At 46.9% G+C, this 24,721-nt stretch overlaps 5 protein-coding genes across 5 annotated transcripts; 2 read left to right on the forward strand and 3 right to left on the reverse strand.

Annotated features, from left to right (window-relative positions):
* The first annotated feature begins 254 nt into the window (after positions 1 to 254).
* F4817DRAFT_165755 (DNase I-like protein) lies at positions 255 to 2,629 on the forward strand. The gene is made up of 2 exons (XM_049298156.1): positions 255 to 1,248; positions 1,390 to 2,629. The coding sequence occupies exons 1-2, from the start codon at positions 397 to 399 to the stop codon at positions 2,299 to 2,301; spliced, it is 1,764 nt and encodes a 587-aa protein (XP_049157412.1). The 5' UTR covers positions 255 to 396; the 3' UTR covers positions 2,302 to 2,629.
* A 328-nt stretch (positions 2,630 to 2,957) lies between these two features.
* On the reverse strand, positions 2,958 to 5,791 carry F4817DRAFT_366437 (kinase-like protein; the record flags this gene model as incomplete). The annotated part of the gene is made up of 4 exons (XM_049306989.1): positions 5,683 to 5,791; positions 4,632 to 5,625; positions 4,035 to 4,563; positions 2,958 to 3,965 (listed from the first exon to the last, which is right to left on the reverse strand). Exons 1-4 carry the CDS (start codon positions 5,768 to 5,770, stop codon positions 2,958 to 2,960), a joined length of 2,619 nt encoding a protein of 872 aa, XP_049157413.1. The 5' UTR covers positions 5,771 to 5,791.
* Positions 5,792 to 6,299: 508 nt separating this feature from the next.
* F4817DRAFT_342647 (acetyl-CoA synthetase-like protein) lies at positions 6,300 to 10,161 on the reverse strand. The gene is made up of 6 exons (XM_049303928.1): positions 10,037 to 10,161; positions 9,519 to 9,978; positions 9,071 to 9,467; positions 8,780 to 9,019; positions 8,630 to 8,705; positions 6,300 to 8,563 (listed from the first exon to the last, which is right to left on the reverse strand). Exons 2-6 carry the CDS (start codon positions 9,825 to 9,827, stop codon positions 6,430 to 6,432), a joined length of 3,156 nt encoding a protein of 1,051 aa, XP_049157414.1. The 5' UTR covers positions 9,828 to 9,978; positions 10,037 to 10,161; the 3' UTR covers positions 6,300 to 6,429.
* Positions 10,162 to 14,347: 4,186 nt separating this feature from the next.
* F4817DRAFT_342652 (glutamine-dependent NAD(+) synthetase with GAT domain-containing protein) lies at positions 14,348 to 17,628 on the forward strand. Its single transcript, XM_049303929.1, has 10 exons — positions 14,348 to 14,507; positions 14,580 to 14,660; positions 14,736 to 15,273; positions 15,419 to 15,442; positions 15,492 to 15,875; positions 15,952 to 15,989; positions 16,065 to 16,552; positions 16,605 to 16,619; positions 16,768 to 16,799; positions 16,939 to 17,628. The coding sequence occupies exons 1-10, from the start codon at positions 14,454 to 14,456 to the stop codon at positions 17,445 to 17,447; spliced, it is 2,163 nt and encodes a 720-aa protein (XP_049157415.1). The 5' UTR covers positions 14,348 to 14,453; the 3' UTR covers positions 17,448 to 17,628.
* Positions 17,629 to 22,668: 5,040 nt separating this feature from the next.
* F4817DRAFT_342658 (uncharacterized protein) lies at positions 22,669 to 23,749 on the reverse strand (the record flags this gene model as incomplete). Its single annotated transcript, XM_049303930.1, has 2 exons — positions 23,648 to 23,749; positions 22,669 to 23,585 (listed from the first exon to the last, which is right to left on the reverse strand). A coding segment is annotated over exon 2 (209 nt), but the record flags the coding sequence as incomplete, so codon positions are not given.
* Between the last annotated feature and the right edge of the window lie 972 nt (positions 23,750 to 24,721).

Below are 24,721 nucleotides of genomic sequence, written 5' to 3' on the forward strand. Positions count from 1 at the left end.
CAATTTGGGACCTAGCTCTGCACAACGAGCAGCTTATTACTCCTCCACAACCTGAGGTGCATCTCGCTTTAAGGACAATTACTACATACATATATGTGTATGTAGTAAACATTATTAGGATGACAGCCTTGACCTAAAGGATCATTTAATCCTAATCCAAGCACGTTGCAGCTCCTACATACTGCACGACAGGGGCAAAAAAACGTGGCAGTGATAACGTCGCAAAGGGGAAGAGAGAAAAAGAAGAAAATAATCCCGAGCAGCTGTTTATATAGACGGAACTAACCCACCCTCCATTTTCTTCCCCACGGTGGTCTGAACACCAAGTATCCATCCAGGCGGAGACAATCAGATACTACTACATAGGGAAGGGAAACCAAAGCGCCGAGTCTCAAGATGGAGGACCTCCCCACCGAGCTCAATGTCATCACCCTCAACTGCTGGGGCCTCTTACACCTGAGCGAGCACCGCGCCGAGCGTCTAACCGCCATCGGCCGCGAGCTCGCCTCCGCGGATCCCCCGCCTCACATCGTCGCTTTGCAGGAATGCTGGACGCAAGAAGACTACCGCAGCATCCGGCGCGAGACGCGCTTCGTGCTGCCCTTCGGCAAGTTCTACTACAGCGGTGTTTTCGGCGGCGGTCTGGCTATCCTGTCGAGATGGCCTATCGAGGAGAGCACCATGTTTCGGTATCCGCTGAACGGCAGGCCTACGGCCTTCTTCCGCGGTGACTGGTTTGTTGGTAAGGGCGTTGCGTGCGCTCGTATCCGTTACGGCCCTAGCGATCGCGATGTCGTTGAAGTTTTCAATACGCATACTCATGCTATATACGAGCACCCGCCCGATAAGACGGACAGCTATCTAGTCCATCGACTCGCTCAGTCCTGGGAGATGGCCAAGCTCGTCCGTGGTGCCGCCGAGCGCGGACACTTGGCCCTAGCATTAGGCGACTTCAATGACGTGCCGCTGTCATTATCGTACCGCATGCTAACGGCGCATGCCCCCATCAAGGACGCCTGGCGGGTGCTAAACCCAAATTCGTCTCTTGGCTCGGCTGTTCACGAGTTGGAGCGCGCGCGTCGACGACCGATCCCTTCTGCCCAGTATAACATCGTCGAGAACGGTGTTACGAGTAACAGCGCTTATAATACGTGGAGGTGGTCCAAGTCTGAACAACGTGCCCTGCACTCGGGGAAAGGGCCGATAGTCATTCCGCCAGATACGCCTGATCCGCGCGGCAAGCGTATTGTATGTGATATTCAATCCTTTTTCCCATTAAATTTATCTCATAAGACAAGAACTCTTAACGGGGCCTGTGAAGGAGTTATTTCTACCTTAAATAAATTTCTTTAAATATTTAAAGAGCGTCAATTTCTAACTCTCCTATAGGACTATATATTCTTCTCTCCACAGGTCTCAGTAACCCCTAGCTCCACATCCGGAGCAACAGCTGCGGCAGCAGCGCGAACAAGCCATGACACAAGCGAAGGCAGCCGTACCAAAGGTTGGGTTGTCAAGGACGTCCGCGTCGGCATGCTAGCACGCCACCCCGACCTTGGGTGTTCTCTTAGCGACCACTTCTCCGTCGAAGCCACTCTCCTCCTCCACACATCCACCTCTCCCAACCTCATCCCCCCTCACTCCCCCTCTCGCCCTCCCTCTCCCAAGAAACCACCTCAGCAAACACAACTCCTCCGCCCATCCTCATCTTCCTCCGACCGATCCAACAGCCACGACCACGCCGCATCCCTCCTCGCCCTCGAACACGGCACTTATCTCCAATCCCCCACCGGCTCCGAGTACCGCGTCGGTTCCCGTCTCGATCTCCGCGCCTCTTTCGACGACCAACTCCGCGCTTCCCCCGCCTCCCCATCCTCCGCCGCCCGCCGCGGCGACGGCCTCCCATGTACCACGTACGACGAAGTCCTCGCTCTCATCCGGACATACTCCTCCCGCGAGCGCGCCCAGCGCCGCTGGCGCATGATCCACTTCGCCATATGGACGTTCATCGTAATAGCCTGCTACGTCGCCGTATGGTTCGTCGGGCACGTCCACCCCGGCGTAGCGTTCGCCTTCCTGGTCCTAAGCAGCGTCGGGTTTCTAGCCGGTGCCGTCGACGGACTTATGGGGTTGCTCTTTTTCGGCGGCGAAATACGCACGCTGGCCGAGTTCGAGTGGGAGATTATGAATGCTAAAGCTACGGCTAGTGGGGCCCATGGGCTCGCGCAGCAGCAGCTCGATGATGAGGATGATAATAGAGGTACGAGTGCGGGGACTGGTGGGAATGAGAAGGGTTGGTGAGGTAAGGGGGGGGGTTAGGGAGTTGATTTTTTTTTTCAAATTCTTTTGATTGATTGGTTATTTTACGACTTCACCTTGGGGATGAAAATTATGAGTTTGGATTGGATTAGATGAGATGCCTTATATACCTTATACCTTGTACCTTACGTTGATCAGAAGATGAAGATGAAGATGAAGATGAAGATGAATGAACAATACCTAATTTTAATTTGTATATACATAACTACCTACCTAAGTAGGTACCTATACCTAAGTCAGGAATCACAGTAGGAAAGAAAAGAGGAGGTAGTTAAATGAATGAATGAATGAATGAATGAATGTCGTGTTAGAGGAAACGAGTTTTTACCTAGGTTACCTAGGGACTGACTATTCCTAGGTAGGTAGTGATGATGATACCGTGAAGAGATATACAGGTTGCGCGTAGGGATATTATCCTAACACTATTCGTTTCCGACTCGCGTAACTGGACTGCACCAGTTACTTCTTCTCCCATCTCCATTTTCCCTCCTTATTCCTCTCCTCTCCTCTCCTCTCCTCTCCTCTCCTTTCTTCTCTCCTACAAATTCCATCGTCGTTGTCGCTACCCCTATACACCATACACCATACACCAACGAGTATATGCCTTCCCACGCCAGCAACGATGTAGCAGGTATTCATCAGCCCGCTCGCCCCTGAAACCAAGCCCGATAAGAAGCCAGTTCGGCGCTGTTATTCGGCTGTCCCTTACTCTTCCCTCCGCCGTCCTCCCCAGCACCAACGGCCCAGTCAACGATTCCCGAGGGATTATGCTCTCCCATGCGGCGGTACGTGTACCCCATGAAAGCAGTCTGCTTGCGCACGTCAAGCACGGGGCCCTTTGTATTTCTATCCCTTAGCAATCTATCGCGGGGCCGCTTCCGCTCGCGACGCCCGAACGTCCGTATGAATACCTTGATTTCGTCGCAGATTTCCATATCGGGAACCATGACTTCGAGCTCGCGGTCCATGCGTTTGAGCTTGGCCGAGTCGTAGGGTGCCGATACGAATTGTGCAATGACGCCGCGGACGTGGCGCGGGAATGTAGCGAGCTGTGTTTGCATGGCGGCTACCTTCTCCGGGCTTCTATAAGGTACCAGGCGAGGGGATGGGGTAGTAGGGAAACCGTTCACAGTGTTGCATGTGATCAAGGGGTTCAGAGTCAAGCCTTCAGTCTCACTGCTTGCTTCAGGTTGAGACTCGGACCAGTCAGATATCGGCTCCTCTTCGTCGAAGTAGTGTGTATCCTCGCAGCCTGAGAGCTGTGGGATAAATGGTGGAGGGATGTGCTGCAGACGATCCCAGGGGATGTCACGGAACCACTTATGTGCTTTGATATCCTCTCCATCGTGGGGATATACCGATCTTCCCGTCCAGTCTTGATACCCACGGCGATGCCGACTTCTGCCTATAGGCTCCGGGTTTGTGTCCCGGTAACGATACCGCCTTGATGAGAGACGATTCTCTTTCTTACAGATTAAGTTGACGATAAGATCCATGCACCGTCTCGAAATCACGGGTCGAGGCGGGAATGCGAATGTCTGCTTGTGATTGACAATATTGCGCTTCGTCTGTTGACGACCGCCTTCTTCCGACAGAAATGGAGTGTGGCCGTATAAACACTCGTACAGGATGACGCCGACACTCCACTAATCGCATCTTGCATCGTAGTCACCCTCGCGGATGACTTCTGGAGCCATGTACTGGCTTGTTCCTACGCAAGACCTCGCCGCGCTGCGATTGCCGCACCGGTTACGCCAGTTCAAGAGCGGCTCATCTGATAAAGGTGACGGCGGAGGGGTCGGGTATGCTTGATGGCGTTCATGTTTCTGCATCGCCTGGGCTACGCTTTGAGCCCACTTAACTGAGCCTTGTAAGCCTTCGGCACGGTCAATGGCGTCTCCTTCTACCGGTATGTTGAACTTTTGGAGTAAGCTGTATCGCTGCGTATGATAATAATTGGTGTCGTGCGACCAATGACCATCAAAAGCCAGGCCAAAATCCGATATCTTCAAGTGCCTAGACGCAGAGATGAGAAAGTTGTCTGGTTTGATATCACGGTGTATGCAACGCAATGAGTGCGCCTCCTCGATACATAGGATCATCTCGGCAATGTAAAACTTGGCAACCGGCTCGGTGAGGACGTTCTCTCTGATTAGAAGGCCGAGAAAGTCACCACCGGGCATATAATCCATGACCAGATAGAGATTGGCGGCGTCTTGAAAGCTAGTGACTAAAGGCACAATCCTACCGTGGTATTAATCATTAGCTTTCAAGACTCGGTAGGTTGATAGAGTAAAAACCGAAAAACTGACCACTTGGAGCCTTCAGAAGCAACTAAGAAATCCCGTTCGGCACGCAAATGAGCCTCTTGGCTCGTTCTCAACATTGCTGTCTTGCGTATTACCTTCATGGCGTATACCCGCTTGTCCTGCCGCATATTATGCTCGGGATCGCCTAGCCGGGTCTTCTCACGGACAAGCCTGACGACACCAAAGCTTCCTTTGCCGAGAATCTTGAGCACTTCATAGTTTTCAGCAAGTTGGTTATGTTTTCCCTGCACCGCCCCGATACTTTTTGCATTCAAGACTCGCATTTCCCGAAGATAATCTGTCTCTTGTTTACAAAACGCACGACGCCTAGCATTCTTTTCTGCTTCCGTGAGTCCGGCATTATGGTACAGCTCTCCTTCCAAGTAACGGCGACGAATAGTACGTGGGCTGGGCTTGGTGAGTTTTTCGTTATAGTAGGTCTCGAGGAATATCTTTGCAGCTGCAGCTCGTTCAACCGTTAAAATGGTTGGTGAAGATAGATCGAGAGCCGTCTCCTGAATTGGTGTAAGGTTTGGCTCGGCAGTTGCTGTGGCCTCCTGTTCTCTCTCACGGGTCGCTTTGATAATCTTCTTCTCTCCTAAATTGCACTCCCCCTTGGATTCAAGAGATGTCTTTCCGGTGGTACCGGTTCCGCCAGTTCCACCAGTTCCACCGGTCCCATTGGTCCCATTGGTCGGGCCGGATGACTTGCCGCTGGAAGTAGTATTACCATTGCTATACGAATTTCCATTGGAAGTAGAGGAAACGACGGTCTCGGGAGAAACAACTGGGAGCGACTCGTTGACAACCCTCTCCGTGGACGCGCAAGAATGTCTAGATCTAGATCTAAATCGATGTATAATAGTGACAGAGGCGCCAAAGGGGCTCCGGAGAAACGGCATGGATAACTTCCCAAAGCGTCGACGCGGCCCGGGTGATCTCTCGATGGGTGAAGGTGCCGGCCATGTTGCAGGTTCCCTGACGGAGTTGCCAGAAGCTACAGGTTATGTCAGAGTCGTCCTAAAGAGTGTTTTCTATTAGAGAAGCAACCTACCGCTATTCGTCAATGATCTCAGTACAGACAGCATCCGTGAACCACCACGTCGTCTAGATTTCCGAGCAGACTCGCCTCTTTCGGGCATGGATAAAGGAGTGTAAGACGGAGTAGCCAATGGGGAAAGTTCACCGTCCAGTAGGAGAGCTGGTTGGCTCTCGGCCACCGGCAACTCGTACGTCGTCATGCCGGTAATTCATTGGTAACGTGTACCATAAAACCTGAGGGTAAGACAGACGATGTACTGAAAGAGAGATAATATTATAACAATTCTTCTGGGCCCTGTTGTAGAATATAGTAAGAGGGCCCAGAACACCACCTAAAGGCGCTGTCTGTTGGATGTAAGATGGTGGTGATGGTAAAACTAGGTACCTAACATAATAACTTAAGATTATAAATCTAAATCTTGGGGTTTCAGTCGGGATATAGAGGTCGTAGTTACCTTAGGTCTATAAGGTTAGGTCCTAAAAGAAAGGGTGTATATAGGGTGTACATACCTCCTTCTTAAACCACATGCATCTAACCCCCATTCGGTGAGTTCCGAATTTCTTATAATGCGGAACTCGTACCCCCCTACAACACACATTAATCAACTTATATAGTAGGAAAATAGATGCTAGAGTTAATAAATCAAATACACCTCTATTATCATGAAAGACGTCAAATTCTAAGCGCTAGATACAAGCAATTCCCCCCTAAACAGCAACAATATACGAACAATATACGAGACCATGAACACAAGCCGTCTTAAAAGTTCCACTGCCTGCACCAATTCTGCATGAGCTCCGGCGTTATAGGCTCAAGGTTCTTAGCCGTCTTGCTATACTCCTGCGTTCTCTCCATATCGAACACGATAGTATTCTCGTCCGCGAAGAAAAAGCTCTCGTACGAGTCGATGAGCTTGATGCCTGGGTTCTTATTCACGTCTGTCGTGGTAGCCTGGCTGGCTTTCAGCGCCTCCATCCACTCGCTTGAGTTCACGATCTTCTTGATCCTATCCCCATAGTAGTCCTTCACGACCGGCGCCAAATCCTGCCAGGTGATGGTCTTCGGGTTGACGGAGTGGAAGTACCCGGAAATTTTGTCGACGGGCAACGGCTCGTTTATGCCCGCTACATCGAGCACGAGGTTGGCCACGTCCTCGATGGCCATCCAGTCGACCCTATCGAACCTGCCCATGTTACCGGGAAGCATGCCGAGGTAGACGGACGATGCGATGATGGAGGGTAGCCATTCTTGCTTATTCCACAGGCCCTTCTCGTATCGCGATCCCGCAATCTGCCCGACGCGGATGCTCGCCGTGGGGACACCGGAAACCTTCGCCGCTTCGTCCAGGATCAAACTGCTAACCATCTTCGAGCGGCCATAATTTCCACCAGGGACGTTAAAGTCAGTGATTTGCGCTTCGGGAACGTGTCCTTTCCAAAACTCCACTGTTCCGATGCTGGAAATAAAGATGATGGGAACGCGCTTGGCAGCTTTGGCGCTGAAGTCCACGAAGTGACGCACGCCACGGATGTGTGGCTCGAAAGTCGAGAGGGGAATGTTGAAGTTGACGGGCCATGCGTTGTGAATAATGCGATCGACAGTGCCTAAGAGTTCGTTGTACTTCTCGTTACCCACACCGAAATCGGGGTAGGATAGATCAGCCTGGAGGAACTCGCACTTGCGGAAGTCGACGTTTAGACCACGGCTGTGGAAGACTTCTGTCTGTTTCGAGAAACCATCCTTGGAACGGTTGAGGCAAATGACCTTCTTGACCTTGTCGTCAGCAATTAAAAAGTTCAAAAGGTAGGAACCCAAGGCCCCCGTGGTACCCGTAACTATGACAGTCTGGCTATCATCCGATGGCGGAGGCTTGGTAGTGTTCGCTATGGGTAAATCCTTTGTGTACTTCTCAAGTTGCGCCTTCATCGTCTGCACCGCTTGCTCGGCTTCATCTGTGTTCTGTACACCGCCAGATTCGACTAGAGAATTGATATAAGCAGCGAGGGCCTTGAAGTTCGGGTTTGAATAGATAACGCGAGGAGCCAAAGCAGTATGATCAACCTTAACTCCGGCTGCTTTAAGTCCAGCAGTAAGTAACCGACTGGCACTGATTACCTGGAGCGAATCGATACCAGCACTGAAAAAATCAGCGTCAGGGGCTAACTCGGGAGTCTCAAGTCGAGTTGTAAAGAGTTGCTTAATAGACTCTACAAGGGCGCTCTCGGAGCTAATATCCAGGGTGGGTGCGTTCGCTTGCTGGTCACTCTCTACCTTCTTGTACAGCTCCTCAATCTCGTCCTGGTACAACTTGACACTGAGCCCCCGCTGAATGGTTCCTTTTCCTGCTCGTAGAAGCGGCTTCTCCGGTGTCGTGAGCATGATGAAGTCCCTCTCTATGCGTCCATGGGCCACAGACTCCTTATTTGCTTGAGCTATTAGAGGCCACACTCTGTCGATCAGTTCTTTCTCTTCTTTCTCGCTTTGCGGGTGGTTGTGAGGCTCGAGAATCATTGCGGGCTGGAAGTAATCTTGGCCCACAACTAGAACCCCTTTGAGCTCTGGATGGGCAGTCACTATTTCTTCGGTGGTGACCGGGTTGAGCTTCTCGCCGTTTGAGAAGACTATCACGGTATCGGAGCGCCCAGCATACTTCCAGTGGTCTTTAAGAGTCGGATGCGGACGGAACATATCTTTGCTATCGTACTCGTCGAGCTCTGGGAATGTGTAGAATACGCCCTGGGCCCCAGGGTGACGATCCTTGCGTACGAAGAAGAGATGATAAACATCCTTGTCAGTGCCACTGGGTCGGAAATCCATGCCGCCCAGCTCAGCATCGAAATGAAAGTATTGCCACAGCTCTGGATTGGTCTGGAAATAGAAAGGGTATGGTGCTCTGGTTTGTTAGTATTGCACTATTACCACATACAGTAGGGACGGAATTTCATCCAAGGTAGCTTACTCGGTGGCAGAGATGAGGTTAGACAAGTTTACGCCTTGCTTAACAAGACTGTTCCCTGCACGGGCTGTTAAATTACCTGTGTAAGGCGTTAGGAACATGTACGATTAATGACGGGCTCATGTTTGCAAGCAGCGAAATCATCTCACTTACCCCCACCAAACATAACGACGCTTAATTTCTTCAACGCTTCAACATGCTCAGGAACATGGCTCATCTCTTCCAAAATCGAAGGCGGTAATAAGGTGGATGTGCCTGGCCCGGCGTGTTTGATATATTCGCAAAGTATATCGGGACGCAGAGGTTTGGTGGTAATCGGAAGCATAATCGGCCTTCCGCAATAAATACCTAAGCACATAGAGATGTACATCCCGGCTGCGTGGAAGAAGGGCACTAGCGAAACACTTAGATGCAGTTCCCAACAGAACGAGTCAATGCACTTACTAGGGAAAATATATCTTTCCGATCTTTGAGTTAATTCCACAGGCCAGAGGTGAACGCCGTTCCTCGGAGGCCTGTCATTAAATGAATAGATCGCCGCGAACCATCCTTGTCTGCAGATAATCGGCTTTGGGAGACCAGTGCTTCCACTAGTGTGTAGAACGCAATAGGGATCCCATTCTCCCTCTTCGAAAGTCCTCTCGTAGTCGATAGTAGATGGTTCCTCGTTGTAGTAGAAGTCTCGCTCAGGGGCAACGACCAAATTCTTCAAATCATGTAACTCTTTCCAGGAGTTAACAGAATCTTGGAACTCGGGAGAGTGGGCAATAAACCGGCAGTCCGTATCCTGAAAGAGTTTAATCTGGCCCTCAGTCGAGTTTCGAGGCGAGATGAATAGAGCCTGTAAATATTAGTAATTAGTGTTGTCGTGAATATCGCTGATAAATCTTACCTTGTAGCCCGCCTTCATAGCACCGAACGCGAATGAGATGTAACGAGAATCGTTTAGTGTAATAAACGCAATTGTTGGAAACTGGCCTTCAGGTGCCGGGCCGGCGAAGTCAATGATCGTCTTCGCAGCGTAGTTGATTGCTTTGCCAAACTGGCGATAAGTGATCTTTTCCCACCCATCTTCAGGCTCTGAGCCTCGTGGTATAGAGATCCATTCGTTATCCGGTGTAGTCGCTATTCTCTCTTGAACGACATGGAGCGGAAGCCGTCGCCCATATTTGGGGCCCTCTGTACCATTAATTCCGCTCATATTGATACAATGGCGATATATGTATCCTCGAAGTTGTTTGAAATAAAGGGGTCTCGTAGATTGGTCTTGGGCTTTCTTTTCTTCACTCAGATGAGAACACCCTCTCTTGCCTGGGAGGTGCTTGGCTTCCTTATATAGGTACCTATCTATACTAGTGTTAAGTTGTATAAATATGCCGTGTCATGCTGGGATCGTCATGTCTTCCATACCTAGTATAGCCTTAAATGTAGCATCGACCCGCAGGTGCGACCCTATTAACGGCGAGGTATATTTCGCGAATGCCGAACGCGAGATCCACGCTTCTCTCTATATTACATCACCGTGTTGGCATAGAATTTGAGTTTTATTGGACATAAAACTCTTATACTAGATGTTCTAAGCCAGCCACCAAATGAGGTACATATAGTCAGCACGCCACCACGGATCAATACGGACTACATGTACATAGTCTTTCTAAGACACATTACTACATTTTCGTACTCTAAGACAGAAGGTACAGACAATGGAAGTAGGATATACGCTGCATGAGGAATGTACATATAGGTATGTAGGACCTTCCAAGGTTGGGATCCTTCCATGTATGGATACATCATGTCTATATCAAGCACAGGTACATGCATGTACCTATGTATGCCGAGACTCCACATTCTTTACTACAGTTGCAACTCCCTCATAGAATTTACATGTCTCTTTCGAGAAGCAGGTAGTGAAACCTTAGCTATCCGTAGCCTCCGTAGCCTCTGTAGCCTCCGTATTTGACGTAATGCCCCTATGCTATTTGCGTACTAGATCAACTAAAGTACGAAGCTTGTCAAGACAACCGGTTGACAGCTTCGGCATAAATTCCCATTCATGTTAGTGTGACACTACTGCACAGGTGGGTTTGGTTGCCGCTTCCCTCTTCCATTAGCTAACCCTCTTAGAATCTAGGTTACACTCTAAACTACATATGTACTCACGTGTAGGGATTCGTATGTAGGCTAAGCTGGAAGCTGAGGCAAACCTTACGATCTGCCCACCAACAAACATCGATGATATAGATATTAGAAACCATTCTAAATAGAATCGATAGGCATTCATAACTCTGTAAGGGTCAGCCGGGTAGTATTGGCTCCGTTCTCTCGCGACGCGGTTCGGACGCCGAGAGGGCTAGTGGGGCAACATAAATCTTCGACCGAGGCATCCCCGCAATAGTGGATCCAATTGTCTGAATTGAACGGGCCAATATCCGGGATTGATCGTCTAGCTCCCGGGTCACGTAATGGTCTAGCGTAGAGTTCTACCGGATTGGTGCTATTTACGTGGTAATCCCGAGCGGTATATTCTCCGAAATCCGGTCACCACCAACTTAATGTATAAGATACACACAGAACACTCTTATATCACCGACGGATTTCGCTCTTAGCTCTTTATAATAGTTGAAACGTCGATATGACGACAAAGATACCGTGATCCATCTATTAAGAAATTATTTAATTTTTTTTTTTTACAGAACTATGCTTAAGTGCAGCAGCGGGCCTTTTCATGTTTTCAGAGATGAATTTAGAATAATTACCTACCTAGTTATGAATTCTAGTTGTTAGGTTTTGCTACCACCTCCCATATACGACCTTAAGCCAGTATCTATCCTTCATTTGAACTCGGATGCATAGTTCTAATACGATAAACTGCTACTATGAAGGAATTAGAATGATATCACTAAATTATATGCACATACCTACACTACAATCAAGATATAGAATCCAGCATGACCCTAGTATGAAAGCTGAGTCTATTTTAGCCTTACCGGCAATTCAAATCTCCATAAATAAAGGATCGATGTATTTATGCACTAAATTGTGCCGCATTGCGGCTATTCTGAGTAGGCCTAGAGTCGACGCTTTATTCTATTAGTTCCCTAGAATATTCTCTTGGGATAACAGTCTCAACCGGCAAATAAATGAGCTAGTCGATGATACGCATGGACTTCCGAAGTTGAAGCTTAGTGGTACCAATTACTCATTGATGATCTAAGACACCGGGGATAACGACGGGATTAAATCCCATGCCTACAAAACCCACGGGTTTCAACAACGTTGGTACTTGCCTCCTATATCGCAATGGCTCCCCTGACCATCTAGTCCTCCCGCGCCAAGATCACTAGCAATTAATATTAATTCCCGCATCTACACACCCTGATCTATATCGGGAGTTGATTAGTACCCACTCAGATGAAGACTCGTATAGCGAGGCTTGATAACTTTCCGACACTACGCCGAACATGCTATATAAATAGGAGTGTTGCACAAAAGTCTCGAGTTTCATAAGAGGCAAGCTCCACGTCTGAGCATCTGTCGGAAATAATGAGATATCATATTATACCTTCCATTCCTAGCCGCGATCTAGAGAGCGGCGATGACCAACACGTATCGAAACCCAATATGCGGATACCGTGACGACCCTCATGGCTGCAGTGCTTTATCGCGGACCCAGAGGCCAGACTCCCCACGCGTTTGACTAGTCAAACAATGGATGCGTTGGCCACCTAGTAGCTTCCAAGGCATCCAATTGTGGGAATAAAGCGGTGCTTGGAAGCTGTCAGATGACAAGGATTACGATAGGCGTATGACGTGATAAGGGTTCTAAAATTTAGGCTGAAGCTATCTACCAGCTAGTCATTCGTTATGTTATATATAAGGGAACCTTGGGTTCCTCATAGATTTAGAAAAAGGCAGGCGTTAATAACACTAAAAATTATATATATACTATAAGCTATTCACCAGCTAGTCACCTGTCTCTCCGTAGTGGTCACATACCAAGGGCTGCTCATGACAGAAGCGGTGAAAATCAGACGAGAAGAGCCGAAATATCGAGGATATGGACACGTACGATGACGCCTAATAATCTCGGGCAACTACTTCTATTGAGGCAATTATTGATTATCTGGAAATGAGACCTGACAGGCTTTCCCGATGAGGCTGGCAAGCATGTTAAAAGTAGCATTCCACTAGAGGGCAGTTGGCTGTTCTTTCAGTAAATTCTAATCTGGGACCTGGCTCATTACCTCCTGCCTCTGGTTAGGTACACGAAGTATCTCACACCACGAAATAGGGGGAGGCATTTGAACTCTGAGTTGAGTAAACTGGGGTATGTAGAATGGATGATTTAGGGTCAGGTGAGATTTTTTTCAAACAGCCATAATCCGTCCACAGAATCCCAAGTGGAAACCCAGACTTAAACAGAGTCCACTGTGGAATCTATGGAGTAAAGAAATATATCTAGTACAATATGTGTATTCTAGTGATCGTTGTTATTCGGGGCTTCTAAGAAAAGGGGTATCCAGCTTGGAAAGTACTTTGCATACTCATCTTTTAGGATAATAAGGCTGAGCCGTATATAAAGTAAGACGCCGGACACTTGTTCTAAGTCTAGCTACAACAATAAACAGCCATAAAGTGAAATTTAATAGATTATCAAGCGCCCTGCGCCTGTTCAAAAAAATAAAATTCCAATTTCCACCTAGCCAAACAGGATTAAGCTAACATCACAATATCGTCATGGACATGACAAGTTAGTATATGTTGTTATATGATTGTGGCGGCTGGAATGCGAAATAATATTTTCCTCGATAAACGTCAACATGTTTCGCCCTTGATGAGGAGCATATTACACCTTAATAGGTATCTTCTTCTTCTTAAGAAACCCCCTTTTTGACGCTTAAGGAGATGATGCTAGTGTAAAGGCTTTACGAGGTATACCATCTAGAAAATGCTAGTATATCATCTCATCATCATCTGATAGATCAGTTTCCTCGATATAAACACCACTTCAGCAGAATTTACTTGTAAGGCCAAACTTATGAATATGCTAAAGCAATACAGGTCTTGAGCAAAATTATAGCTGTTAAAAAGTGAATTTTTATGTATTCTCTACACCTCTTAATGTTCTGTAACACCTAAGTCATCTCCTTAAGGGGCTGGGGCTGTTTGCTGTAAGGAGCTTTTTAAGAGGCGATCTTACATAAGATAATGTGCTTCCGGACAACTTAGCAAAACCCGTACATTCAATATTCCCATTGGCACGAACTGGTTCACTCGTGAAAAATCTTAGTTAGTTAGAAGTCATTAATTTTTGAATCATGAAAGGCTTCAAAAGGGGGTTGTGTGAACCCCTTATCGGGACCAAGAGCACGGACCACATGCAGAGAAGTTTAAATCTTGGTCAAATAATTTGAAGCAGATGCATGGCATGTTCAAGAATCTTACTCCGATAAGACATATAATGAAGACTGCAGGACTTTTCATAGCTTATTTTGAGGCTATTGGGCAGCATTATTGAAGAGACTTGAAAAAGTTAAGTGGCTTGAGAAAGGTTTGAGTATTTGGTACTTATTTCTTGTGGTAAATTCATATAAATTTCAAGTACTTCTTAGTCATAACCACCTTAAACGTCAATTACTAGTGCAAAGGTTACCTAATTGCATATAAACTTTCAGAGCTTTATCCGAACTTTACCTAAGATAGGGAAAGCATGTATACAACTCTCCACCTTACCATATCAACAAACGAGTCATCACAACTTACAACTTGACAATATTTACCTGTCACTTAACCCTTAGTCGTCGCATCTCAACTATTGCTGGTAGGTATGGGTCATCTTGTGACTGTTGCGACTTGTTCGCTAAATCAGTGGGCCCTTGATGTAAGTACTACCTATTCCACAGCCGAATATCACTCTTTTAACCCGTGGCGGGGGACTAATAACATATCCTAGTGGGAGGGAAACACTCAACGTATTATCGAGAGCATTCAAAAAGCGAAAGCTGCTGGTGCACGACTGCGTGTTGGACCAGAGGTGAGGCTTTTAACATTTGCTCCAGCTATTCAAGCTTGGCATTGTTTTCCGCCGTTTGCTAACCTGATATGATAGCTGGAAATATGCGGTTATGGATGTCTCGATCACCTGATGGAGCAGGACCTCTACCTGCACTCTTTAGAGATGCTGAGGCGAATTCTGCTTGATGAGAGCTGTCATGACATACTGCTGGATATTGGTATGCCTATTCAGCATCGGAACCAGCGATTCAACTGCCGAGTCATATGTCTCAACTCTAAGATCCTAATGATCAGACCAAAGATGTGGCTCGCAAACGACGGAAACTATAGGGAAATGAGATTTTTCACACCGTGGATGCATCCCCAAGAGGTCGAAGATTATCATCTGCCTCGCATGCTACAGGAGATCCAAGGAGCCACACACGTGCCCTTTGGTGATGCTGTTATCTCCACCCCTGATACTTGCATGGGCGCAGAGACGTGCGAGGAGCTCTTTACTCCTGCGGCGCCTCACATTCCCATGAGTCTCGATGGTGTAGAAATCATCACAAATTCCAGCGGTTCGCATTTCGAGCTACAAAAACTCGAAACCCGACTCCAACTCATTACGGAAGCTACCAGAAAATGCGGGGGTTAGTATGAGGCGTTCGCTACCCCTTATCTCAGCACACCCCCTGACTAGATGCGTTCCGTCCGGCATATAAGCTATGTTATGAGCTTTTAATGAATCCTGTTATATATCCTGTTCGCAATAAATGCTAACTCTTCGTGCTTTAGGTGTCTATCTTTATGCTAACCAACGTAAGTAAACCCAGTCCCAGCTGAAGAGCTGAAACTAATATAGCTGAAGAGGGCTGCGATGGGGACCGATTGTACTACGATGGCTCAGCCATGATCATTGTGAACGGAAATGTTGTGGCTCAGGGCTCACAATTCAGCCTTAACGATGTCGAGGTGGTAACAGCAACAGTGGACCTCGAGGAAGTCCGTGCCTACCGGTCGGCAATCTCTCGAGGCCTACAAGCTGCCAGTTCCAGCGCAAAGTACAAGCGTATTCAGACTGCATTTGAACTCAGTTCAGAACAGGATGATTTCGATATTGAAAAGCGTCCATCGCCGCCGATCAAGCTTCGATATCATACCGTGGAAGAAGAGGTCGCACTTTCAGCAGGATGCTACCTCTGGGATTACCTGAGACGATCGGGTGTAGCAGGGTATCTCGTTCCTCTAAGCGGTGCGTGATGTCCTATCCCTACCCCCTGATCATACTTACTGGGTTAGGTAGCTGCTAACCCGCATAACATAAAAAGGGGGTATAGATTCTTGCGCTACGGCAACTATCGTCTACGTATGGTATTTTTCGTTATTCCTCTTGATTTCTTGTGGAGCTTCTAAGCATGATTATTGATACTTGTTGTTGCAGTCCATGTGTCGTATCGTGATGGGTGCAGTAAAGGAAGGAAATCCCCAAGTGATCGATGATGTTAAACGGATTGCTAAGTATAAGGGCGAGAATGTTCTCCCTGAGACCCCACAGGAGCTCTGTAATCAGATCTTCTCGACTATTTATATGGGCATGAAGGCACAGAGTTCCCATGAGACGCGACAGAGAGCAAAGGATCTAGCAGAAGCTATCGGCAGCTACCATGTCAACCTAGATATCGACGATGTTTATAATGCTCAGAAGGCCCTTCTCGTCAACACATTGAACTTTGAACCGAAGTTCAAGGTGCATGGTGGGACCCATCAGGAGAACATCACGTTGCAGTGTCTGCAGGCACGAATTCGTATGGTTACAGCGTATGAATTTGGGCAAATCTTGCCGACCGCTCGAAACCGGCCCGGCGGTGGAAGTTTACTTATTCTCGGAAGCGCGAACGTAGGAGAATCTCTTCGTGGCTACCTTACAAAGTACGTCCTCGGCCCCGTTTAATTTTCACTAAGATACTGACAGTTTTGGAAGATACGATTGTTCAAGGTCAGTATAAAAGATTCATATTGTTTCCTTTGAATTAGATACGGTTGTTCTACCTGCTCTTGATGGGTATTGCAGGACTTATCATCTGCTTACGACAGGCCTTGACCTTGTTATTTATACTGGCTACTAATATTTTTTGGTGATCTAGCGCGGACATCAATCCGATCGGTTCTATTGATAGTAAGTAGCTCGATTTTCATTACCCCTATTCTATCCAACACAAAGCCCTTCCTTCTTATTTCGGCCAAGGGTTATGTCTCTCAACTCGACGTATTGAGTTATTCGCAAAGAACAACTGCTAATATCGGCTGCTATGTAGAGGCCGATCTAAAGCGATTCATTGCCTGGGCCGAGAAAAGCTTCAATTTGCCGTGCTTACATGATTTCCTTACTGCTACGCCAACTGCAGAACTTGAGCCCCTGACAGAATCCTACGTGCAGAGCGACGAAGCGGACATGGGAATGACTTATGCGGAACTAACAATTTTCGGACGTCTGCGTAAGGAAAACAAGCTGGGACCCTTTGGCATGTTCCAACGGCTTGTTCACGATTGGAGTGCCGACCGTGTTAAGGGACCCGACGACGACGCCCCTGAGTACACACCTGCTCAGGTGGCCGAGAAGGTCAAGCGCTTCTTCCATTTCTATGCTATCAACCGTCATAAAATGACGACTCTCACACCCGCTTTGCACTGCAACCCCTATTCCCCCGACGACAACCGATTCGACCTTCGACCGTTTCTGTATCCGCCCTTCTGGAAGTCGTGGTCCTTTAAGAAGATCGATCGGGAGTTGGAGAAGATCGAGAAGCGGATGGCGAAGAAATAGGAGTTCATTCACTGGTAAAGGCGAACAGTGATAGATGCCTCTGCTCTTGGAAATGGCGTACATAAGTCCGAGGCTAGTTAGGCACATTTAGAGAAACTTTAGATGCGCGATATATTGTGGCCATAGTTGTATACAGCGCATAGCTGCAAGTTGCAGTAAAGTATAAAAACATGTTACACTACGGTTGCTTCCTGTGCAAGTTTGAAATACGTTAGGTATCTAATCGGTATATCTTAGTCTGGAGTGATGGTAAATTTTACATTTATAATGGAATTTAGACATACGCACGGCGCTTGCTCTTGTAGCGACTCGATTCTGCTAGCCCAGAAATGGTAGACTCAGTGGTAAGTAACAACATGTTTAGAAGCCTACCTACATATATACTGTAGGTACTCCTGCAAATCTAGAGCTTCCCATCAGTGTCTTGAGAGCGGAGTTAAGCGTAGTACCGAAGAGTTGGCAAACTAAACGACATTGAAATACTATGCATACCTACTAGGTACCTACCTAGGTATGTATATCCCGTCAATAAAATTACACTTGCAAATAACCCTTGCTCGTGATATTCCGCATAACTAGGTTAATGAGTAATAGAACTAAATACCTAGTGCTTACCTACCTATACAGAAGCATCATGAAACGGACATTGCGTATGTATACCTAGGTATATTTCAGGATTGCTTGCCCTGGCTCAAGCAAGGGTTGAAATTACAAAGTCTGGGGTCGTTGAGATTGAGGGGTTAGGTTGGGTTAGGGTAACTTGGAGTATACGAAATATGCTGTACGTTAGGTAGCTATTGTCTTTATTACATAGGTGGACTTTTGAGTTTATAGCTGAGTAAGATGTATGTTATAGGTAGGAGTTTAGTAGTGATGGGCTCTCCCGTGATTACCGCTTGAAAGTAGGTAATAGGTGGTGTAAGTAGGTATTTCGGGACTCTGTTGATTCCGTATCACCAGCAATTGACGATTATGAATAAACCGTGTCGCGTATTTATTTCACATTGTAGTTGATTGCTATGAAAGCAGTATGTCAAACAGAAAAAGCAACTCGATCATACCGAGTTTGCTGTCCTCATCCATCCTTCCATCCTCCTACACGCAAGGGCACTCATATAAATTACACGTGCAGGAGTGACTGACTTATGCCGCATAGCAACTCTTATGTCTGTCGGTCTGTCTGTATTATTCGGAATTGTAGCACGAGTTATTTAGTGTTCCAGCGGATGGCTAACCTAGGGATCTACACCTGCTAAGAGGTGGGTTATTTAATAGATGATGATGATGATGATGATGAGAACGTTAACGTTTATTAGTTTGCTATGGCTAGGTAGCTATAGCGAGCGCATTTATAGCGTTTTAAACGTTTAGAATACCTTTTTCGAAAGAGACAGAACTAGAGTTTCGCTTAATATAAAAGATTTTCCACTTTTTATCTTTAACTTTTACCTGCTTATAGTATTATTTTACCTGGTAAGTGCTGGCGTTAAATAGCCAACTTTAGTTAAGGGAAAAACCGTCGAATATATTTTTTTATAACAGAGATAAAACTACTTTTAACGCCTAATAACTAATGCGCAAGGAAAAACCTAAGTTGGACCATTTTTGGTTTGATTATAATAAGATTCGAACCTATTTGTATTACGGTACGTAGGCACGGACCAACACACATCCAGGCGTTAAACCACTACATACGCTATATGGGTGGTTATTCAATAGAATGATATCGACACTCCAAAAGTCAGGGATATAGAATCAATAGTGCTGTAGTATCATGTGACGCTCTGCAGGGTTTACATGTTCTATTATGTAGTAAAGAATATTTACAACTGCTATGCATTAGCTCGTAGTGAGATCGCCAACATCGTCGTCACGGAACCCTCAAGGTTGCTAGTTACCTAATTTTGCTGTTGGTGCCCGACGTCATGTTTCGAAACGTTGAAGAAAGATGTCGGAGCGCAATCGATAAGACAGAATCAGCGTGTGTTAGTTACTTGTCTCCAAGTCAGAAGTCAGCCTGGCCCCCCCTGGCGTAGCTTTTCCCCATCTTAATCGGGCCGGCCGACGCGAACCCCCTCGTGAGTCGCGAGGCTTGGACGGGGGTCCGTTCCGCAAACAGGAGGTTCTTAACAGCAGCAGCTATAGCTGCAGTAAGCAGGGATCGGGCTGATTTCCGAAGTACTTGTGTAATTGGTTTGCGCGGCCAAGACAACCTGTTCTAGAAGAGTCGTGCATACTTACCAGGCTGTCTGATCATTGATGTAGTTACCTTCTCAGAGTTAGCTAGCTAGTCCTCCGGTGTGCGAAAATGAGGTAGTGGTGCTACGCTACAGAAAGCTATGGCGCCATCTAGAGTGTTTCTAGTCAGTGCACAATGCGACTCCATCTGCATCTGGAGAACTCGCCCAAGCGTTCGAGGCGATCATATGGAGACCTAAGAATCGTTGGGTAGATACGCTACTTGAATATCCATTTGTCGGTCCTAAATATGGCATATCTAAGTGTCTAGCGTTATTATTAGGCTTCATTCCATGATATCCCAGTGCTAGGGTTTGTGAGCTACAGTTATCTAGGTTAGAGGCTTGGTCGGTATATGTATGAGACAGCAGACTAAACTTGCCATGGCATATAATCCGTACCGGTGGCTTGCTCTCCTTGGCCCGCGAACTAATAGTTTTCCGTTGTTGAGATAGTCGGATGTCACTGTTTTACAAAGCTTGCTTCTTAGGTAGGTAATCTACCAAGACAATGTCTTAAATGTCTTAAATTGCCATTTTCAGTCAACTAGGTTTAACCTGGCGGGTCTGGCGGGTTCGGCGGGTAGTTCCGAGTGGCAGACCAGCTGCATTTCTGTACGGTTTTTAAAAGCTTGGTGACCTTCGTGGGAGGCAGGATATCCGAGCGGACGAACTGTGGATTATCGAACATGTCTCTGAACCAAACAGCACTGCCTCTTGGTTGCCGTCAACTGCCGAGCCACCTCGCAAGACACTGTCTCAGATAAGCTTTATTCTTATGTCGTCATGTCTTTCCTCCAAGGTGGGATATAAAGCTTGGTAATAAGTCAAGACTTAAGATATCCCGTGGTGCAGCTCAGTGTCAGATCTGAGTTCGAAACCGGATATAATAAAATATTCGTGGTTTAGCCCGGATAACTCTATCCATATGCCTCCAATTTTCTGAACGAGTATCAAGAACGTGGGATTATAGGTGGTTGAAGACATGATGCAACGAGACATGTGTTGGAAGAAGTTGCGAATAGGAAGTGGTCCATCTAAAATGCATCCCAATTTCTACAAACAGATAAGATAACTGAACTGCATTAACCGATGTGGCTTGTTACCGCGAGGCGGTACTACCCAACCCTAAATACCTTATACCTTACTGAATGAAGAGTTAGAGCACATAATAACCGGCAGCAACACTCATTCATAATCACTTAGTTGATGCAGTCTAGAGTCGCATTCGAACAACTCCATCATTAATCGATTGCAACATCAATATAAGTGAAACTTGTCGAACGTGATAACCCAGATGATAGTGCAGCGATACTGTAGCAATAAAGCAAGATGCGATGCGATGCGACGCGACGGTTGCGCATGAATAATATGAGGCACTCCAACATAAAAGAGGAATACTCCTCGGCGCACGTAACACACGCATGCGCTGAGTGCGAAAATCGGCCTTCGAAAGTTCCTGTAGAGAGACTACGTGCATGTAAGTACTTACCGGCACTGATGGTTCCAGATAGATGATACTGTTGTATAACAATTTATCTCGCGGCGGCGGACATCTATACAGAACCATACTTACCAGATTTGTATACCGTTACAAAATCGTCTTGAAATGGCCGAACCGAACTTTTCTACCAATACGTAGTAGTACATCAACTGCTGTCTGAAACGGCCTTAGCCGTTCTTCTCCCTTCAGTACTACTCCAAAGACGTTGGAGTGTAATGCCGAAATAGGAAAGTCTATATTTTCTAGAAGACTGCTGACTCCGATCTGGTTCGGCCCGAGGGCCTGTTTCTTGAGACGATGCGGCGACAACTCTAACCCGATGTAATACGTAATCGCCGCCGCCGACGTCTGCTCTGTTGGTCCCAACCCTTTGGAAATTTGAACAGACTTTAGGTAACCATGCATCTCTCGGTTCATGCCGGAGCTCATTTTGAGGGGGGGTTGAAGTATACTATGTATCGGCCGAGTAGGCATGATGAATGACATACCGATTTTTGGCGCATGTTAGCATCAACATGATCGCTGACTACGGGATATCCCACGCTGAAAAGGGGGCTGACAGTCTGCAGCAAGTCGTGATGAAATTCTCATGGCGTTTTAGATTTGCCAATAGACAGGCACGAAGTCGCCTCGTCACATCTTGACCTAGTGCTTGAGTTTTTACAGGTGCGGCATTTTCGAAGTTGTCGTGACAAGGAGGTAACAATACGCGTGGCGTTGGGTTTGCGTTTTCGTTCTCGCCATCATTGCCTCTCATTGCAATCATTTGCCCTATGTAACGACCAAGACGCCAAAATCTGACGCGTAATGAGTCGACGAGAATCAGGTTCTAGTACCTAGACTCGGGGAGTAGCGGAAAGTGGACAGCGTATGCGTCTAAAACCAACGCGATGCTATACTGCGGGTTGATATTCATATACTTATTAGTCATATGTTGTGCCTCTAGACCCTTGCTTCGTGTCGGCCATTTCTTTTCTGGGCAACGCTATATGATTTGACGGCTCGACTTAGCGACTTAGTATGGACTCGTAGTTCTGGCCCTATGATCTATCTAGATAAAAACGCTTGGTAGTTCGCTGCCCCGTACTCTTCACCATATGTATGGGGCCATGGGCTCACTTGAAAAAGACTATGGTGACGCGTTCTTCTATTGGTCAAAGCGCCATGTTGTTAGAAACCCAGGATAATTCCATAAAACCATACAACGCCCCTTGCATTGGGGGTGCTGATCGGGACAGTGGAACGGCGGGGAACAAAATCGTAAGGCAAAATCTGAGACCTGCAGAAGAATAAGCCAGTAGAAATGCGCCGTTGATGTTATCAACTGTGAGAGGCCACCCTTTCAGTGATTTCTAGCGGCTCCGAGAACCAATACGCCGGAACGCTCTTGTGACTGGTTGTAGCGAACTGTACGGATTAGGGATTGGTCAATTACCCCTTCAGCGCCTCTTGTCTACCTAACCCTTCGCTCCCCTATTTTGCTACATGAGAACCCGCATAGGTAGTAGGTAACCGCATCTAATCCCAATGCTTGAATACGAATGGTTACAAGACCTAAGATTTTCAGCTGACATGGTTGTACATACAGCGTTGACAAGTATGAAGTACAATGCATAGTTGGTACTTGCTATACCTAGTTCGTTCCGCGTGTTCTGCGGGGCGCACAAATTTTCCCTCTTTTTTTCTCTTAGTTAATAGGTTTTTTCTTCTCTCTTCCGATTGGGAACCCCCGGTGCAGGTGAGTCGCATCGTCTCCGAAACGATTACCTATTAAGGCCAGCTTGGCCGGCACTGGGAAATTTGCGAAAGCCCCTGACGGACTGTCGGGTTGTTTTCGCATGATATCCATCATATGATGGAGTAATATGAGCGACAGATCCGATGATGCCACGAGGCCCATGAGCTCGACAGGGCTGAGACATTTCCCAAGAGCTCCAACATCCTAGAAGGCATCGAGAACGCTTCGCTTATTAGGAACTAACCGATCTTAAGGCATGGTGCCGTGCAGTTCTGTTTGTACATTTCTACATATGTGCATGTTCGTTTTTCATTTCTTACTCTTGGCAAAATGTAAGAGCAAGACGTTGTAAACAGGATCTGTACGTCCATGTATGTGGCTATTTCTAACTGTTTGTTTCTTCTCGTATGTTAGTGGCAATGATCTCGAACCCGTAGGCCAGGCCAGACATCTATCTAATGGGACATAGATGAACGACTAAGCTTTGAGGCGTCCATGATTTGCATGGTGGCTTGTTTCGAGATAAGATAGAATTCTCAGCAAATCGCATCTCTAAATATCGACAAGCGAGAATAGACGAGCTTACGAGAAGTTGCCCTACACCCTCCTTTAGACGGCACAAGACTTCCGTTTGCGTGAAAAAGCAATTGACTATACGCCTAATGCAGGGTCAGTCTGACCGTCACACTGCATTTTAGCCTGTCTTCGGCGAACTTCGTACCTGCAGGACTAGCCCTAGATCGGGGGCAGTCTAATACATCTAAGATGTATGTATGTATCTCCATATAAAAGACTTACTGTATTATATAGCGCCGGCACAAATATCGAGGCTATGAAGTGCCAAGTAATGAAGCTTGAATTTGTTGGGTTTCTTGGCCTTTTAAGATGTCGCCAAGGTCGCCGTCGATAAGTTGCAATTACTTGCAGGTGTCGCCCTATGTATGCTCTATGTGTGCTCGGCCTGCGACTATGTCTCACCGGCACGCGAGATATTTTAGCTGCATTTCTTTAGACAAGGTTGGTGCAGGTCTTGGTATTATACGAATGTACATAAATCGTCGGGCTGTCGCCATTCCCAAATGGATCGGCTGGCAGCATCGAAGCTAATAATAACAGCCCGCAGTACAGCCTGATGGATTTAACCTTATAGATTCGGCCCGCCCTTTGACCTGTCATTTCGATTATGCCGAGTACTATGTAGTATGCGATGCACTGCACACGCAGTGTGTATGTGGAGGACAGAAAAGAATAATAGAAATCCTTCAAATAAATATGTAATATGTGTACCTAATGTATGATTTGCAGACGGAGAATCTTTTTCTCAACTCGATACCGACAGCGGGTTGTGCTAAGATAAGCGGCTTCGGGACGGCCTAGTAGGTGATCTAATATAGGTAGGTACGTATTATGTACTTGAAACGAAAGTACAGATTGCACATCTTATCGTAGGTACGTACCTGTAGCACGCTACCGGAATAACCGTAATTTTCTGCAGGTGCTATCAACTTTGTTTTGGAGTTGCCCAATTGCTCCTTAACCCCCCGATGCTTTTACCATACCATTGGTAAGCGGGCTAAGGGGCAGGTACTCCATAATGTCCCTACCACTTAGAAGGAGAGACTCGAATTTATCTGCGTGCCGCGAATTTGTGCGACAGTGGATCACCAGTAAGAATCCTCCAATGGCTCACTACTATATGTCATACTACCGAGGACATGCAAATACATACAACCACTGGGCATATGTACGCGCAGGATTCAGCGAATCTGCGGTAGAACCCCACTGGCCGCAGAGT

Source organism: Daldinia loculata (assembly GCF_022478755.1).
Source record: "Daldinia loculata strain CBS 113971 unplaced genomic scaffold F4817scaffold_37, whole genome shotgun sequence".
Taxonomy (NCBI): Eukaryota; Fungi; Ascomycota; class Sordariomycetes; order Xylariales; family Hypoxylaceae; genus Daldinia; species Daldinia loculata.

Coding starts and splice junctions, on each gene's coding strand:
- F4817DRAFT_165755 (XM_049298156.1), top strand. CDS start 397: ATGGAGGACCTCCCCACCGAGCTCAATGTCATCACCCTCAACTGCTGG. Junction 1,249..1,389: donor ATCCGCGCGGCAAGCGTATT/GTATGTGATATT, acceptor ACTCTCCTATAG/GACTATATATTCTTCTCTCC.
- F4817DRAFT_342647 (XM_049303928.1), bottom strand. CDS start 9,827: ATGAGCGGAATTAATGGTACAGAGGGCCCCAAATATGGGCGACGGCTT. Junction 9,468..9,518: donor CTATGAAGGCGGGCTACAAG/GTAAGATTTATC, acceptor TAATATTTACAG/GCTCTATTCATCTCGCCTCG. Junction 9,020..9,070: donor GGAAAGATATATTTTCCCTA/GTAAGTGCATTG, acceptor GTGTTTCGCTAG/TGCCCTTCTTCCACGCAGCC.
- F4817DRAFT_342652 (XM_049303929.1), top strand. CDS start 14,454: ATGGGTCATCTTGTGACTGTTGCGACTTGTTCGCTAAATCAGTGGGCC. Junction 15,876..15,951: donor GTATCTCGTTCCTCTAAGCG/GTGCGTGATGTC, acceptor TAACATAAAAAG/GGGGTATAGATTCTTGCGCT. Junction 16,800..16,938: donor TCCGATCGGTTCTATTGATA/GTAAGTAGCTCG, acceptor GCTGCTATGTAG/AGGCCGATCTAAAGCGATTC.